Source organism: Bombina bombina, chromosome 6 (genome assembly GCF_027579735.1).
Source record: "Bombina bombina isolate aBomBom1 chromosome 6, aBomBom1.pri, whole genome shotgun sequence".
NCBI lineage: Eukaryota > Metazoa > Chordata > Amphibia > Anura > Bombinatoridae > Bombina > Bombina bombina.
The window spans coordinates 905,628,140-905,647,000 of NC_069504.1; the positions used below are offsets into that span (position 1 = coordinate 905,628,140).

An 18,861-nucleotide genomic window follows, 5' to 3' on the forward strand; every position below is an offset into this window, starting at 1 on the left:
TTTATGCTTACCTGATAAATTTATTTCTCTTGTGGTGTATTCAGTCCACGGCCCTCCCTGTCATTTTAAGGCAGGTAATTTTTTCATTTAAACTACAGTCACCACTGCACCCTATGGTTTCTCCTTTCTCTGCGTGTTTTCGGTCGAATTACTGGATATGGCAGTTAGGGGAGGAGCTATATAACAGCTCTGCTGTGGGTGTCCTCTTGCAACTTCCTGTTGGGAATGAGAATATCCCACAAGTAATGGATGATCCGTGGACTGGATACACCACAAGAGAAATAAATTTATCAGGTAAGCATAAATTGTGTTTTTTCAAATGTAAAGGTAAATTAGTTATTTTAAACCGTTTAATACACTCTAGAAGGTAAAATGGATAATTGGGAAAACATTAAAGGGGTAATCATTTCCTTCTTAATATGAGGAGAGTTCACGGCTTCATTCATTACTTGTGGGAATACAGAACCTGGCCACTAGTAAGAGGTAAAGACACCCCAGCCAAAGGCTTAGATACCTCACCCACTTCCCAAATATCCCAGTCAATCTTTGCCTTTTGCCACGGGAGGTTGGCAGAGAAGTGTCAGAAGATACGGAGTAGATCCTTATGGAGGGTAGTACACTTCGGAATGGAACTGGAGTTTTTAAGTAGTCTTGTCAGCCTCTCAGTGAGAGCATTGACGAATGTTAGGGTCTGGAGATGCTGGGAGAGTCTTTCTGCGAACCCCTCCAGACTCGTATTAACAGCTCTTAAGCAATCAGTGTTGAAGAGTTTCACTGCCTGCTTTTATCACTCAAGTCCATGTCAGGAGCAATGCTACAAGACTGTCACACTTGAGAGGCTGTGTGTCTGTTCCACAGCAGAGATTCCGGTAAGTCCACAGCCACATTCATTACTTGTGAGAAATAAGAACCTGGCCACCAGGAGGAGGAAAAGACACACCAGCCAAAGGCTTCCCTTATCCCCCAGTCATTCTTTGCCTTTCGTCTCAGGAGGTTGGCAGAGAAGTTTCAGAATTTTTTTTTTTTTAAAGTAAGTACTTTTATTAATTTTTACATAAAGTGTGTCTCTCATGGAGGGTAGTACTCTTCGCAATGGGACAGGAGTTTTAAGTAGTCCTGTTAGCCTCTCAGTGAGGGCCTGGGCGAATGTTAGAGTCCGGAGATGCAGTGGGAGTTCTCTCTGCGACACCATCCCAACTCGTATTAACAGCTCCTCTAGCACTTGGCGTTGCCGACCCTTCGCTTCCTGCTGTCTTCTCTCAAGTCCATGACGGAGGCAACACTACTATCCGTTCACACTTTAAGGGCCGTGTTCCTTTTCCACGGCGTAGATTCCAGTAAGATCATTTCATTTTATCAATATGAATGTTATGTGACAGATAGGTATTGGTCTCAGTGAGAATCAGTGAGAATCCTCCCATCATGGGATAATTCCTTCCTTAGGGGGGATTTGTGAACAGGATGGGGTTCCTTAGTCATGTTTCTTATGGGATCTCCCTGCTTTGTGTAGTGGGTTTTGGCTCTGGGGCTGAGATAGGAGGAGGATTTAGTGGGGCCTAGTTGCCGCATTTTTTTAGGCACGCTTTTTTGGACTTTATGGTTCACCTTATGACCGGGCGTTGTTACGCTGGGTTTTTATGCTTCCTCATTCCTGACTATGTGGCAACGAGGTCTTTCTGCTTCATTTGGATGTGGTCATAGGAGGTGGTGAGTGCCCCAGCCATTGTGGGTGTCAGGTGCCGTTCGTTTTTTTATATATAGTCCTATTTTTCAATGTGGGTCTAACCATGGAGGATTCTGAAGCTGAGACTGTCGTTTCTGATTCCTATTCTTCCTCTTGTGAGGAAGGTGCTTCGGCCCCTCTGACGCAAGTTTATCAGTCCTGTCTCTTGTGCCTTCTTAGAGCGCCTGGTTCCTCGGGCTCATGGATCCAGGGGCCTATGGAGCCATCAGCCTCTGGGGGCTCTGTCCCTCAAACAGCGGAATCCGAACAGCACCCTTCCTCTACATTTGTAGGTAACCCTAATGTTAATTCTCCCTCTGCACAGGGTGGTTTGTTTCCCCTGGAGATGGCGAGTCATTTCCGCTTCAATATATTGATGGCGCTGGTTTGCTTGCAGGACCTGGAGGTTTCTGTGCGGTTGTGCTGTTGCCCAGCTATCCCGGGTGTCCAGATTTCAGGTGGGTCTATTCAGTCTCCTCTGGGGGTGAATATTCCTCCATGTTGCACCTATCATTATTGGATCGCGCAGCTGCACGTACTACTCCGTCATCTTGACGGGTCTGACGGGACCTTGAGTTTGTTTTATTGTTATATTGTTTGTTTTCACAAACTACACTATACATCTAAACCGGACCTTCAGGTCCGCATACCGGGAGAGATTGTGCGTGCCACTCTATTCCCGGGGCTTGGTCGGTGGCTTCTGCCGAGTCTCTTCTGGCTCTCCTTTCGGGCCTTGGTCTTCTTGCTACTCTTGGGGTGGTTTAGACTCCTAGGGTCTCTGAACCTCATTTCATTCCGCTTTTAATGGATCCCCTTCGTGGATTAGTGGTGGAGCGCTTGATTGGTATACGAGACATAACTGGGCTAGCCTGTGACTTGCCACGCAAGGTCCTGGTTCGCCTTCTTCGCTGCTGGAGGTCTCTTCTAGCTGGAACCCGGTTTTATGGGGTCGCCTTGCTTCGGTTATGTTTTTTTCCAGAATTTCATCCTCCCTTTTAGGGTGGGGCGCCGACGTGGGACCCTAGTTTCTGAACCTCACAGAGTTTAGCTCTGTGTTGTGGGTTCTATCGCCTTGAGATGATTCTGCGTTTTTTCGCGGTCCTTTCTTAGGGTTTTGCTAGAGTGCCCTTTTTTTCGGGTTCCTTCCTTGGGTGAGGAGTGTCTGACTGGAATTTTGGTCGGGGTCCTCTTCTTCAGGTCTATTTGTGGATCTGGGTTAGGGCTGGGGTTCTGGGTGGTGTTGGTATAGCTCAGTCTATACTTGTCCCAGTTCTTCCCCCCGGTATTCGTGTTGCGCCTGAAAGGGGTTCTTTTTCTCTCTTTAGAGATGCTGGTTGCCTTCTTATGGTTGCTCTGGGTATTTGTTTTTCTGTGAGGGAATGTGTTCTGGAGCTCTGTCCTTGCTTCAGCATTCCTGTGTACTGCTTTGGTTAGGGTCACTTTGTCCTCATATCTTCCACAACGGTATCTTGACAGGGTGCCAGGAATCAGTCTGAGACGAGAAGTATAAAAATAATCACACCTTTATTAATAAGAAAAAAATAATAAAAAGTCCACAAGTAAAATAACAAGCCAGGAGTCAAAACCAGAGCTGGAACAAGCCAGCGAAGGGATCAGGAACCAGGAAGGACGTCAGACAGCCAGGTAATACACAGGAACTCTCACAAACAGGTCTGAGACAACGCAAAGGCAAAGCATACTGAACAGAGGCCCTTTAAATAAAACGGGATGACATCACAATTCTGAGACTGCGTCCTGTCTCACACAGATGATGCACACTAGTCTGGCCATAAAAGATAATGCAGGAAATGAGCAGCATCCCCCACAATGCACCATAGTCAGCAAGAGAGGCGAGTAAAATGGCTGCCAGCAGCACATGGCAAACAAAACAGGGAAAAAACCCTGACAGTACCCTCCCCTCAACAACCCCCTCCCCCGTGGGAGGACAAAAGGCTTATTGGGGAAAAGGGCATGGAAGGCACGGAGGAGGGCGGGAGCATGAACATCAGAGGAGGGAACCCAGAACGCTCCTCCGGACCGTAGCCCCTCCAGTGAACCAAATACTGTACACGGCCCCTGGACATACGAGAGTAAAAAATGCTGCTGACCTCATACTCCTCATGGTTGTCAACAAAGATAGGACGGGGACGAGGCAACACAGTGGTAAACCGATTACAAAACAATGGTTTTAAGAGGGAGACATGAAAAACATTGGAGATGTGCATTGCAGGAGGAAGGTCAAGAGCGTAGACCACAGGATTGACCCATTGGAGTATTCGAAAAGGACCAACATAACGGGGAGCCAGTTTATTGGAAGGCACAAGAAGGTTCAAGTTGCGGGAGGATAGCCAAACTCTCTCACCAACCTGGTAGGAAGGCGCGGGCAGACGCCTACGATCAGCCTGGAACTTTTGGCGCTGCATAGAACGATGAAGGCAATCCTGAATCTGCACCCACGTGGAACGGAGATGCTCCTCCAAAGCCGGAATAAGAGTTAATTTATTTTGTTAGATAAAAATTATATATAACCCTAGTTTCTGAACCTCACAGAGTTTAGCTCTGTGTTGTGGGTTCTATCGCCTTGAGATGATTCTGCGTTTTTTCGCGGTCCTTTCTTAGGGTTTTGCTAGAGTGCCCTTTTTTTCGGGTTCCTTCCTTGGGTGAGGAGTGTCTGACTGGAATTTTGGTCGGGGTCCTCTTCTTCAGGTCTATTTGTGGATCTGGGTTAGGGCTGGGGTTCTGGGTGGTGTTGGTATAGCTCAGTCTATACTTGTCCCAGTTCTTCCCTCCGGTATTCGTGTTGCGCCTGAAAGGGGTTCTTTTTCTCTCTTTAGAGATGCTGGTCGCCTTCTTATGGTTGCTCTGGGTATTTGTTTTTCTGTGAGGGAATGTGTTCTGGAGCTCTGTCCTTGCTTCAGCATTCCTGTGTACTGCTTTGGTTAGGGTCACTTTGTCCTCATATCTTCCACAACGGTATCTTGACAGGGTGCCAGGAATCAGTCTGAGACGAGAAGTATAAAAATAATCACACCTTTATTAATAAGAAAAAAATAATAAAAAGTCCACAAGTAAAATAACAAGCCAGGAGTCAAAACCAGAGCTGGAACAAGCCAGCGAAGGGATCAGGAACCAGGAAGGACGTCAGACAGCCAGGTAATACACAGGAACTCTCACAAACAGGTCTGAGACAACGCAAAGGCAAAGCATTCTGAACAGAGGCCCTTTAAATAAAACGGGATGACATCACAATTCTGAGACTGCGTCCTGTCTCACACAGATGATGCACACTAGTCTGGCCATAAAAGATAATGCAGGAAATGAGCAGCATCCCCCACAATGCACCATAGTCAGCAAGAGAGGCGAGTAAAATGGCTGCCAGCAGCACATGGCAAACAAAACAGGGAAAAAACCCTGACAGTACCCTCCCCTCAACGACCCCTCCCCCGTGGGAGGACAAAAGGCTTATTGGGGAAAAGGGCATGGAAGGCACGGAGGAGGGCGGGAGCATGAACATCAGAGGAGGGAACCCAAGAACGCTCCTCCGGACCGTAGCCCCTCCAGTGAACCAAATACTGTACACGGCCCCTGGACATACGAGAGTAAAAAATGCTGCTGACCTCATACTCCTCATGGTTGTCAACAAAGATAGGACGGGGACGAGGCAACACAGTGGTAAACCGATTACAAAACAATGGTTTTAAGAGGGAGACATGAAAAACATTGGAGATGTGCATTGCAGGAGGAAGGTCAAGAGCGTAGACCACAGGATTGACCCATTGGAGTATTCGAAAAGGACCAACATAACGGGGAGCCAGTTTATTGGAAGGCACAAGAAGGTTCAAGTTGCGGGAGGATAGCCAAACTCTCTCACCAACCTGGTAGGAAGGCGCGGGCAGACGCCTACGATCAGCCTGGAACTTTTGGCGCTGCATAGAACGATGAAGGCAATCCTGAATCTGCACCCACGTGGAACGGAGATGCTCCTCCAAAGCCGAAATAAGAGTTAATTTATTTCGTTAGATAAAAATTATATTTAAGTCAGGGGGTTGTTAGTGTTAGGGTTAGACTTAGCTTTAGGGGTTAATAAATTTATTATAGTAGCGGTGAGGTCCGGTCGGCAGATTAGGGGTTAATACTTGAAGTTAGGTGTCGGTGATGTTAGGGAGGGCAGATTAGGGGTTAATACTATTTATTATAGGGTTATTGAGGCGGGAGTGAGGCGGATTAGGGGTTAATAAATTTATTAGAGTAGCGGCGGGGTCCGGTCGGCAGATTAGGGGTTAATAAGTGTAGGTAGGTAGCGGCGACGTTGGGGGCGGCAGATTAGGGGTTAATAAATATAATATAGGGGTCGGCGGTGTTAGGGGCAGCAGATTAGGGGTACATAGGGATAACGTAGGTGGCGGCGGTGTACAGAGCGGCAGATTAGGGGTTAATAATAATATGCAGGGGTCAGCGATAGCGGGGTCGGCAGATTAGGGGTTAATAAGTGTAAGGTTAGGGGTGTTTAGACTCGGGGTACATGTTAGGGTGTTAGGTGCAGACTTAGGAAGTGTTTCCCCATAGGAAACAATGGGGCTGCGTTAGGAGCTGAACTCTGCTTTTTTGCAGGTGTTAGGTTTTTTTTCAGCTCAACCTCCCCCATTGTTTCCTATGGGGGAATCGTGCACGAGCACGTTTTTGAAGCTAGCCGCGTCCCTAAGCACCGCTGGTATTGAGAGTTGCAGTGGCGGTAAATATGCTATACGCTCCCTTTTTGGAGCCTAAAGCAGCCCTTCTGTGAACTCTAAATACCAGCGGTATTTAAAAGGTGTGGGGGGGAAAAAAACAGTGTTAGCTACGCGGGTCGTTACCGACAAAACTCTAAATCTAGCCGTTAGTATTTCTTTATTCGTTATGTCTGCGTTTAGAGAGTCTAATTCTTGCTGAGTGATCTTGGGTAAGTCTGCTTCTTCTAAGAATTTGTCGCATAAACTTTGTGTTAGCTCTGATTTGTCAACTTTTTTCCCATCGTACAATGAGCCATAATAGGTAGCAAATATATTAACTATATCTGTTGGCCTCCCAAATTGCGAAGCATAGGTATGGAGATAGCCTTGATTTTATTTCTAATTTTGTTAGCTAAAAATCTATCTGGTTTGTTTGCATAAATGAAGTATGACGATTGCAACTGTAGCCCCGCCCTTATCGATTGGTCATTAAGCATGGTATCTAGTGTCTGACATTTGTCGAGTAATGTTCTATATATACTAGACGAACCAGTCAATTTATGTCTCTTTTCTAGATTTGCTATTTCAGCTTGTAGGGTGTTACATAGCTCTTTTGTTTTGTGCCTAGCCCGTGATTTAATCTGAATAAAAAGACCCCGCATTACTAATTTGTCAGCCGCCCATACCTGTATAGGATTATCCACCGTATCAGTATTAATGTCCCAGAATTCTATCATGTGCCTTAGAATTGTCTCTCTGTGCAGAGGGTTTTTCATAAGTGTGGGGTCATAGGTCCAGCTTTTCATAGATCTAGGTGGGAGAAACCCTTCTAACTTTAATTCGACTATGGAGTGGTCAGACCACACACATGGGTGAATTGAGGAGGACCTTACATTGGTTAACAGTGTTTGACTGACAAATATGTAATCCAACCTAAAATATTTATTATGGGCCATAGAGAAAAAGGTATGCTTGGAGGTAGTGCCGTATAATGATTTCCAAGAATCTAAAAGATTATGGCCATCCATATTGTTTAAGATTGCCTTAAATTTCTTATGATTTCTAGAGATTGAGGTGTGCTGGTGTGTTTGTAGTGAGGGATCTTGTTTATACAAAGACACATTAAAATCCCCTGCAAGAAAGATTCTGGTCGAGTTCCAGCCTGAGAGGAGGTAGAACACCCTATTAAAAAACTGTTCTTGCTGCACATTTGGGGCGTAAACATTGCATAGAACAATCTCCACTTTGTTTAGAGTGCCCCTCACAATTATATACCTGCCCTCTTTATCTATTATAGTGTCAATGAGTTTAAAATTCACTGAAGAGTGTAACAGAATTGAAACTCCCCTCTTTTTCTTGTCGATTGTGGAGTGAAAGTGTAGAGGAAACTGTCTCGTCCAGTATTTCGGGATGTCCCCGGACTTAAAATGTGTCTCTTGCAAGAATATGACGTTAGCTCCCTGCTGTCTATATTGTGTTTGAGCTTTTCTTCTTTTAATGTCAGAGTTAAGGCCTCTCACATTATGTGAGATCAGGGTGATACTAGTAGCTGCCATTGGAATTTTTATTGAGTGTGGTGCGGACCCCTGTGTCTCGCAACAGTCCACAAAAACAAAATTAAAACTTTCAGCTCACCCAATCCTTCAGTACCTTGGCCCCTGTCGGGAGAATCCGCTCTCTGCCGAAATGTGGGATTTCTTTGCAGTCCTTTTAGGGGAAGGGATGGAGAGGGGAAGGGAAGAGTAGAGAAAGGAATAGATTGAAAAAGGTGGAAAAATTAAGAAAAAAATCAGATAGTTAGGTTAGTAACTGTTAATATCAATAGTCCCATTTGTACTTTCAAACCAGATGTAAAAAACAAAACATTATATCTCTGGATTAACATGTAGATAACTAAGGGGGGGAACATGAGATCTGGAGAATTGCCCTCCCACTCCTTATATATTAACTCACTTCGTAACTGTGTAACTTTTGGGACACCCCATATATTCCCTAACTCAGAACAACTGAATTCAACCCCAAAAAAAAGAACCTGTATTTTCTTAAGTAAAATACCGAATGCAATACATTTTATCTAAAACTTGAAAGGGATACTTATTACAAGACTGAGGCTTATATTTTAACCAATTTGCAAGCTTTAGACCTGCATGTCAATAGGTCCAAGAATATCTTCTTCCAGTTTTCTCCCTAAAGACCACCTGTAAGAAGAGAAAACAAATATTGAAAGATAAAAACATGAAGTCCTAACATCTTATAAAGAGTCTTTCACTTGTTCCTCTGTTTCTTCTTGGGGGTCTTGGTCCACTGCGACCTGTGAGATTTTAGAGGGAGTCTTTGCGGTTTGGGTTGTTCCTGGTGCGGTGAAGGCTCCGAAGTAGCAGGGGTTTCCAGGTCCAGCGCTTCACAGATGTCTGGATTCCCTATGGCATCCCTGATTGTGAGAGTCTTATTATCTTTGGTAATATGCAGAGCAAATGGATAGCCCCATCTGTAAGGTATTTGATTTTTCCGCAATAAGGTGGTTAGAGGTCATAGCGACCCCCTTCTTTAAAGAGTTCTAGTGCTTAAGTCCTGGAAAAAGTGGATAACATTCCCTCTGAATTTAAAGGTTGGCTGTTTGGCTGCTTCTCTGAGTACCTTTTCTTTCTCTGGATATCTGAAGAAAGCTACAATAACGTCTCTGGGTGGAAGGTCAGCTTTAGGTCTGGATTTCAAGGCTCTGTGGGCTCTCTCAATTTCTATTTCCGTGGAGGGATCAACCCCTGTGATGGCACAGAATAGAAGATGAAGATAGGATGGAAGGTCTTCGGCTTTGACAGATTCTGGAGTACCCTTCAAGCGGATATTACTTCTCCTGTTTCTATTTTCCATATCTTCAATCTTGTCCAGCAGCTCGTTGACTATTTGCTGTTGTTGCGATACCTGTTGGACTGCCATCTCCACATCTTCCAGTAGGATATCATTGTTATCTTCTAAAGTTTCAACTCTCGTGCCAAGCTCTGAGATGTCCTTTTTAATGTCGCTAAGGCTCTCGTTCATAGAAGTGTGCATAGTATCAATTTTAACCCACAGCTTATCAAAGCTACTAGTAATGTCCTGTTTGGAAACAAGTAAATGCAAATCAGCTCTGGTTAGAGGGGTGTTATCCCCCAATGGGCAAGATCCTGTCGCTGCTGCATCATTAGTTTCCTCCATTTCTCTGGATTGATCTGGGGTGTTGTCTCCCTGGGAAGGCTTGAAAAAAGATGTAACTGATGTAGGTTTGTGTAGTTTCTCTTGTTTGTTTAGTCTCTTTGAAGCCATTCCTCTTTCCCAGAACTTATTAACATAGACAAGGAAAGATAAAAAGGGAAAAAACACTCGTGGTTAGCTTCTGTATTTTTTTATATGATTTTTTTCTTTGCCTTATGAGTAGTTAATATATAAATTAAGTAGTTATACCTCTTATAGCCACAGGGTTTCAGTCTTGTACTATCTACAAAAGATTACTTGATAAACTGGGACTGAAAGCTGAATTAAAAGTAGGCCCAGGCCATAAATTCCAGTAGTTTCTAAAAGCCCAGCTCTTGAACTTTGTTGTAGGGGTGAATGTTATATAAAAAGTTCTACAAATAGTCAGCCGCAACCCCTAGATATATTCCAAAGCTTCCACTGTCATAAATATCCTTCTTGCCAGCAATATTAACCTAATCACCACATCTTGTCTTCCATGCCACATGCGATCTATATAGCAGTTGATAACCTTCTGTTGTTTATAAGTTATTTTAGATTGTATGCGTTTTGTTCTGATTATTGGGCCCGCATTAAATATAGGGCATGGTGCTGAGTAGTGGGAGTATGTTGCTCCAGATGAGCCTTATTACACTTTATGTCTTCTGTCTCAGCTATAGCCTAATGCCCCTTGTAACTTGGGCTGTAATGGCAGACTTTCAAAGTAATAACTTGGCCCCTGCGTCCTCACCTCAGGTCAAGCATAGCACCTTCACTGCTGTTGTCATGTACCCCCTGCAAGTCCTGTCTCAAAACTACTCAATACCACGGGGGCCGTTATCTGTGTGGCCAGTACTCACTGCTTGTATGGTCTTTGCGGGGTGAAGGTTCCGTTGTCGGATCGCTTGAGGTGTTAGACGCCAGGCCAGGTCTCATTAGCTCCGTGTTTGCTGCAGTTATGCGCACCTTCTGAGTAGATCCGCTCTGCGTATGTGGGCCCTGCAGGCAAGATGGCGACGACCGGAGTTAGTATAGCGTTATAATTGCATCCCATTAACTTCTGTGTCGCTCCTCCGAGATGCCTCCTCCTTGTGCTCAGATGTTTCCCAGGGTTTCCTGTCTAATTGTAATCACTCGGCTACCGGCATTAGAGGAGTGTTGGTCAATTCCTCCTGACTCATTAGCGGAGCTCTAGTGAAACACTTCCATCTTGGAGCTCTGTTAGGCTCCGCCCCCAGCGCACCATATTTAGACGACATCCTGGTTCAGGCTCCATCCTGTCGGCTTGCAGAGCACCATTCAAAAGCTCTTCTATTTTTTCTTCGATCTCATGGATGGAAGATAAACTTAGAAAAGAGTTCTCTTGTTCCCAGTACCATGGTGGAATTCCTGGGTACGATAATAGACTCCATATCCATGAGGATATTTCTTACAGACCAGAGACGTTGCAAGCTAACTTCCAATTATCTTGCCCTACAGACTTCTTTATGGCCCTCTGTGGCCCGGTGTATAAAGGTAATTGGACTCATGGTGTTCAGCATAGACATCATTCCATTCGCCAGGTTCCATGTCAGGCCTCTTCAGCTGTGCATGCTGAGCCAGTGGAATGGCGATCACTCTGATCTGTCACAACAGATTTCTCTGGACAACTGGTTGAAAAAATCGCTCTCTTAGTGGCTCTGTCCAGATAACCTGTCCCAAGGGACATCCTCCTTGAGACCATCTTGGGAGATTGCGACTATGGACGCAAGTCTATCAGGATGGGGAGCTGTTTGGGGTGCCAGGCAGGCACAGGGCCTATGAACTCGAGAGGAATCTCTCCTCTCGATTAACATTTTGGAACTTTGAGCGATCTTCAATGCTCTGAAGTCTTGGCCTCTTCTGGGTTTCGTCCCAGTTTATCAGATTCCAATCAGACAATATAACCTCGGTGGCTTACATCAACCATCAGGGGGAAACGAGGAGCTCCCTAGCAATGAGGGAAGTATCTCAGATTCTGGAATGGGCAGAGGCCCACAACTGCTTGCTATCAGCGATCCACATTCCAGGTGTGGACAACTGGGAAGCAGATTTTCTCAGCCGAAAATCCTTTCATCCGGGGGAATGGTCTCTCCATCCCGAGGTGTTTGCGGAGATTTGCAACTGATGGGGGACGCCGGAGATAGATCTCATGACGTCCTGACTCAATACCAAGCTACCCAGATATGGGTTGCGGTCCAGGGATCCTCAGGCAGAGCTGATGCATTAGCAGTTCCTTGGAGGTTCACTTCTACTTATTCTGGTGTGAAGAGCATGGATTCCCCTGGCATAAGGTCAAGGTTTCCAGGATTCTTTTCTCCAGGATGGTATGGAGAAGGGCCTTTCTGCGAGTGTCCTAAAGGGACAGATTTCTGTCTGCTCTATCTGTGTTACTGCACAAGAAGCTCGCTGAGCTTCCTGATGTGCAGTCTTTTGTTCAGTCTCTGTCTAGAATCAGACCTGTGTTTAGACCTACCGCTCCTCCTTGGAGTTTAAATCTAGTTCTTAAAGTTTTGCAGAGGGCTCCGTTTGAGCCTATGGGCCTATCTATCAAGCTCCAAAAGGAGCTTGACGGCCCGTGTTTCTGGCGAGTCTTCAGACTCGCCAGAAACAGCAGTTATGAAACAGCGGTCACAAAGACTGCTGCTCCATAACCCTGTCCGCCTGCTCTGAGGAGGCGGACAGGAATCGCAAAACAATTCAACCTGATTGAGTATGATCGGGTTGATTGACACCCCCTGCTGGCGGCCCATTGGCCGCGAGTCTGCAGGGGGCGGCGTTGCACCAGCAGCTCTTGTGAGCTGCTGGTTCAATGTTAAATCTGGAGAGCATATTGCTCTCCGCATTCAGCGATGTCTCCTTACCTAGTTTTTCATGCTGATAAGGCTGTTCTTCGTACTGGGTTGGGTTTTCTTCCTAAGGTTATTTCTTATCGTAACCTCAATCAGGAGATTGTGGTTCTTTCCTTGTGTCCTAATCCTTCTTCACCGAAGGAACGGTTGCTTCATAATTTGGATGTGGTTCTGGCTTTGAAATTCTATCTTCAAGCTACGAAAGATTTTAGACAGACTTCTTCCTTGTTTGTTGTCTATTCTGGGAAGCGTAGAGGGCAGAAGGCCTCGTCCACTTCCTTATCTTTTTGCTTGAGGAGTATTATTCACTTGGCATATGAAATAGCGGGACATAAGCCTCCTCAGAGGATTACTGCTCATTCAACTAGAGCTGTGGCTTCATCCTGGGCCTTTAAGAAGGAGGCCTCTATGGAGCAGATTTGTAGGGCGGCTACCTAGTCCTCCTTACATACCTTTTCAAAATTTTACAAATTTGACGTTTTTGCTTCGGCTGAAGCAGCTTTTGGGAGAAAGGTTTTGCAGGCTGTGGTGCCCTCAGAATAAGGGTCTGCCTCTCTTTTACCCTCCCGTTTTCATTCAGTGTCCTCTAGAGCTTGGGTATATGTTTCCCACAAGTAATGAATGAAGCTGTGGACTCTCCTCATATTAAGAAGGAAAACATAAATTATGCTTACCATATAATTTCCTTTCCTTCTGTATGAGGAGAGTCCACGGCCCCTGCCCGGTTTTCTTCATTGGGCAGACCTAAATTTTAGTTTTTTCTTCTTGCACCCTTTATACCCTGATATTTCTCCTACTGTTCCTTGTTCCCTTGGCAGAATGACTGGGATATAAGGGAAGTGGGAGAGGTATTTAAGCCTTTGGCTGGGGTGTCTTTGCCTCCTCCTGGTGGCCAGGTTCTGTATTTCCCACAAGTAATGAATGAAACCGTGGACTTTTCTCATACAGAAGGAAAGGAAATTATCTGGTAAGCATAATTTATGTTTTACAGTATAGTGTCCCTTTAACTTTCTGCTGTCTCCAGTATACAAATTATGAATCTTTGCCTGCATGGTTTGGTGTATGGCTAACGGTAAGGCCTTATATGTTTTATGTACAGTCCCTGGAAGCTGTTGTCCATATCCTTGAGGTTTTTTTAATTCATGACCAGCATCACCCTTGTGAGTTTTTATCTCCCCATCCATCTCTACCCACACTACTGTCAATAGCTCAGCTTTGGTCTGGTCACCTCTGCTTCCAATATGTGGGTTTTCTCTAAGGCTTGGCCTCGGTTACTTAAGATAGTTATTTTATCGCAGTTACCTTTCAAGTACTAACATTTTCAGTTTCCTCTTATAGCTGTCACATCCTGATGATGGCTCATACCTGCCCTTTGTTGTATGCCCTTCAGCATTGTGGCTGACTCTCTTACGCTTTCTATGTTTAGGCATTAACTAGACTCTACTGGTAGAACTGTCTGTCTCCATCCTGCATGCAAACAACTTCTACTGGCCTGCCTTCTACCAACCAACTTGCTCTGTCCTGTGGACTTCTTGAATTAATGGTTGCTCTTACATCTTCCAGTTTATTAAAGGGATATGAAACCCAAAATCTTTCTTTCATGCAATTTTAAATAATGTTCTAATGTACTCCTATTATTAGTTTTTCTGTTTTCTTGGTATCCTTTGTTGAAAAGCAGGGACGTATGCTTAGGAGCCGGCCCATTTCTGAAGCACTATATGACAGCAGTTTTGATAGAATGTTATCCATTTGCAAAAGCACTAGATGGCAGCACTATATCCTGCCATGTAGTGCTCCAGACATCTATGGTATCTCTTTAACACAGAATATCATGGTAACAAAGCAAATTTGAGAATGGAAGTTAACTTTAACATTTGCTCTGTCTGAATCACCAAATACAATGTTTTGGTTTCATATACCTTTCTGGCATTCTAGAAACATTGCTTTTGAATCATTGCTTTTGCAGGCCTCCAACTCAAGTTCTGTAATTTGTTTCATATTACTGCTGGTGACATTCTTTTGGACTCTGATCTGGGATGACGACCTTGTAATTCAAGGTTTCTGGAATCCTGAAAAGACCTTTCACCTGATTAATAATAGTGTTCCTGTTTTGTGTTGGCTTTTAGGGTACACTGAAAATATTTTTATACTAATTTTCTCAAAATATTGTGTATCCTGCTCCAGTTAAAACACTTCAAGACCTTTTTCTACCAATTTCACATTAAAAGTATTTGGGGAATTTTTGTAGATAAGTACCGTTATAAACTTATTTTTACTCCAAATTATGTATTAAAATAGCTTTACATTTTGTGGATAAAATCTGTTATATGCATTCTTCTTATACTAACTTTCTTCTTTGCCTAATTAGTAAGTTGTCACTTATTTTACACATACATATATATTGTAACGTCTTTTATTATTTTGAAATATGAATATTTCTATAGTTGTAAGGGTCTCTTGAAATATAATTTGGAAATATAATTTGGTAAGTTATTTTATTTATTTTTTAAACACTGTGCTCTGAATAAATATAAAATGTATTTTATTTACACCAATATCTTCAGGTTGATGTGGATAAGCCTGCTGAGATGCGCCTTATTGAAATAGATGAGTCTCAAAGAAGTGAGCACACAGTGTTCATAACCCCACCTGAGATCCCTCACTTACCAAATGGGGAGGAACTGCCTCTAAAATACAGGTATATTCTTGAACCAGTTGTAAAATGCTGTTCTTCACGCCGGCGCCGAGAGGCCTGATTGAAGGACTATATCCTTTTACTTTTATTTTACACAATTGTTTTGGCATTTTCACTATGTATTTGTGTATAAGTTAATATTTGAGTGAACCAACCATTTTCATACTATTGACATTGCACCTACTGCTATAGATACCTTTCATTTATTCATAACATGGAGTTTTTTCATTTACTGTATAATTTCAAATAGTAAAGAGGGACATAAAAAGAGAGATATAGATTTTACTAAGTATAGCCCTGCTAAAAATGTTATGCAAAAATATTTTTACATGTTTAACAAGTTCTCTTTTATATGAATGATAGAAATGTTTAGAGTTTAATAAGTTTAAAAAGACAGTGTAGTGCAAACATGAAATGCTCTATTTCTTGGAACTTGTGTTTAACCCCCCAATGGGGTAAAACACATAGGTAATGTACCACTCTGAAACCACAAGCTTTTCTACGCCTGAGCTGAACACAGTCAGTGATTGGTGGTTGTGTGACTGCCACTGCTGATTGGCTCACCAGCTGTTTCCTGCTCCGAACCACATGTCTATGTGGCTCCAGGGTGGGACTTATATTCTATTTGTTTAACCCCATTTGTGGGGCAAGGTGGGTTACATAAATAAATTACCAGGATGAGCAGTGTAAGAATTACATGCTATAATTAATTTTTCACTGTAATGTTCCCTTAATGATGTTAAAACATATTGGCCAGATTAGAAGTACAGAGCAAACATTTGCGAGCAAGCATTAAGGGGTTTATCGTGGGGTTTGCGCTCGTTGGGCTAACCGCTCATATTACGAGTTGAAAGTAAACAAGATCGCTTTAGTTAGCGCAATTGCGATAAACGCTAGAATGATTACCGACTTAAGAGCTCTGGTTAACTGTTTTACGATACTAAAAAGTTGCACAAGACACATAAAAAATATATTACAAAGTATAGTTACCCATAATAACATTATCTAATAAAAATTATTAAAAAGAGATTATATGAGATCTCAAGGGAAAAAAGGCAGAGGGGTGTGTGTATGTTTGTATGTATGTGTATATATATATATATATATATATATATATATATATATATATATATATACACACAAAGTCTTGATCAACCCCACACCTGGCTCCAGCGCTTACGAGGTTATCCAAAGCAGACACAACACAGAGGGATTTTTGCAGTAAAAGCCTTATATGCAGAAAACACAAAAACAAGGGCCTTGCCAAAACGTTTCGGCTCTCGCAGGAGCCTTTATCAATGGAGGCTGTGTAGACATAACCAACATCATACCAACCCATACCTAAATACCCCATACCTAATTAACTGACAAGAATGAGCTGTTTTCAGATCCAATCACACGCACGCTAATCCGAGGCTAACATGCTCCACTTCATCAGGCGCAAAAAGATGAAGTCATCCTTTAGGGCCAATCCAAAACAACAACCGCATCATGATTTGCTATGGTAATGAAATACACAATACACTCAGCAAAAAAAATTGCCAGTGTATGAAGCGTGACCTATGTAATTTGGAGCTCAAGAGAAACAGCTGAGAACACAGTATAAACCAAATGTGTATATACAAATCACATGAACACTTACAGTATAAATATTAATATCACTGTTAGCTTATCTGACTGCGGTCAGACAGCACATTAATCGAAAAAAAAGTTCAGTGACACCATCTATACCCCTCGGTATCAAGGTATCAACTGCCCCATGTGTCTTATTGCCTATTGTATTATAAATCACACCTCTTTCTTTATACAGGGGGAAAAACTAAACACCCTTAGTATTTATGCTCCATATGTCAGAGTAGGTAGATGCAGCACAGACGACTCCCGCTGTCCTAATTATTTGCGTTAAAAACCAAAGTCTATGTTCGCATTCAACCCCCTTGGGGTAATGGTATCCAAGTTAAAAATCCATCTCGCCTCCAACCGTAACAAAGCCTTTGCCCCACGTCTAGGGTGTGGGACATGATCAATAAGCATAGTCCTTAGCATAGACACTGAATTGAGAAAGTGTCTTACGACAGGCTGGTCAAAACGACCTCTCTCAAGTTGTTGTCGTATTGCCGTGGTTAGCAAGTCGTTTACGGAAGGATGTCACAGTCTTTCCAACATAGTAAAAAAAACAAGGACAGATGATAATATAGACCACAAATGTGGTTTCCTGTAAGTAAGCTGTTACATGTTATACAGCTTCCACACCAAAAGCATCCCTGCTTGCCCTTAGGCAACCATGTACGTTTATCGTAGCAGTGGATAGATAGGATCGTTAAGCACCAACAGGTCCTGTAGATTATTTACCCTCTTATAAACCAATCCTGGTGGTGGGGATTTGTGAAATGGGAGACTGGTTTCCTCAGACAGTATACTCCAGTTCTTCTGGATTGTGGAGGCTAAGATCTTAGAGCCTGGTGTATACGTAGTGATAAAATTCAGTTTTACATTTCATTATAATGTCCCTTTAAATTGTGGTTACAATTACTCACGAATCAGCTACAAGTTTACTGGTGTTGTAACTTTCAGATATAATAACAGTTTGACAACGTCATGTCTAAGTCAATTTGGAGGGGTAGATTTATTAAATGTCGGACGGACATGATCCGCTGTAGCAGACATCGCTAAATAGCATAAGTTGTTGGCATTTAACATTGCACAAGCATTTGCGGTGAAATGATTGTGCAATGCTGCCCCCTGCACATTTGCGGCCGCTAGCAGGGGTGTCAATCATCCCGATCATATCCGATCGGGATGATTGTGGTCTGCCGACCACTGCTTCTTAACTCTTGTTTCCAGCGATCTGGAGACTACGGGGGTAGATTGCAGCATCCGCTGCTTAATAAATCTACCCCCTTATGTTTTTATGGGAAAAACAAATTGTTTTTGCATATATTTGTAAAAATAATGAAGATTTATGTTTATACTTTTGTAAGTTTAACTTTGTATTTTAATCACACAAACTACAATAACATTGGCATTTTCCCTTTTAACTGAAGTGTCATGTCCATTTTTTCTCTAGTTACAATGGATTTCCTGTTCTTACTTTGGATCTTTTTGACACACCAGATGGACTTTTGAAAACTCACAAACTTTCCTCAAAAGTTACTGCACCCTGCAGCCCATCTCCAATGTTCAGAAGAACTAAACAGGTAATATCTTTTTGGAAGCAAGTGATATTTTATTGAAAAATATAAATAAAGAGAAAAACACTTTATACGTGCAACCTTATTATGGATGTTGTACTGTCTACATATATTTATTAATTTCTGAATCTACTGAACTTATAAATTATCTAAGTATGATGATTGTTGCTTGATATTATTATGTGATTTCTTAACAGGAAATCAAATCTGCTCATAAAATTGCCAAGCAGTATTCATCCATTCCCCAGATGTGGTCCAGATGTCTGCTTAGACACTGCTATGGCTTGTGGTTTATATGCCTCCCTGCATATGTAAAGTTCTGCCATTCTAAAGTGAGAGCTCTACGGACAGCGTATGATGTGTTGCGGAAGATGCATGTGAAAAATATTGACTCCCCAGATGAGGTATTTGCTACAGAATGCAACTATAGAGATGCTTTAATGCATGTAGTAAAAATACTACT

At 42.9% G+C, this 18,861-nt stretch overlaps 1 protein-coding gene across 2 annotated transcripts in view; it reads left to right on the plus strand.

The window, feature by feature from the left end:
* Window positions 1–18,861, plus strand: part of DENND4A (DENN domain containing 4A) — an 858,339-nt gene that overhangs the window by 473,055 nt on the left and 366,423 nt on the right. For both annotated transcript variants that reach the window (XM_053718534.1, XM_053718535.1), the window contains exons 14-16: window positions 15,077–15,210; window positions 18,275–18,404; window positions 18,596–18,802. In XM_053718534.1, coding sequence (XP_053574509.1) covers window positions 15,077–15,210; window positions 18,275–18,404; window positions 18,596–18,802 — 471 coding nt within the window. The remainder of the gene's footprint in view (window positions 1–15,076; window positions 15,211–18,274; window positions 18,405–18,595; window positions 18,803–18,861) is intronic.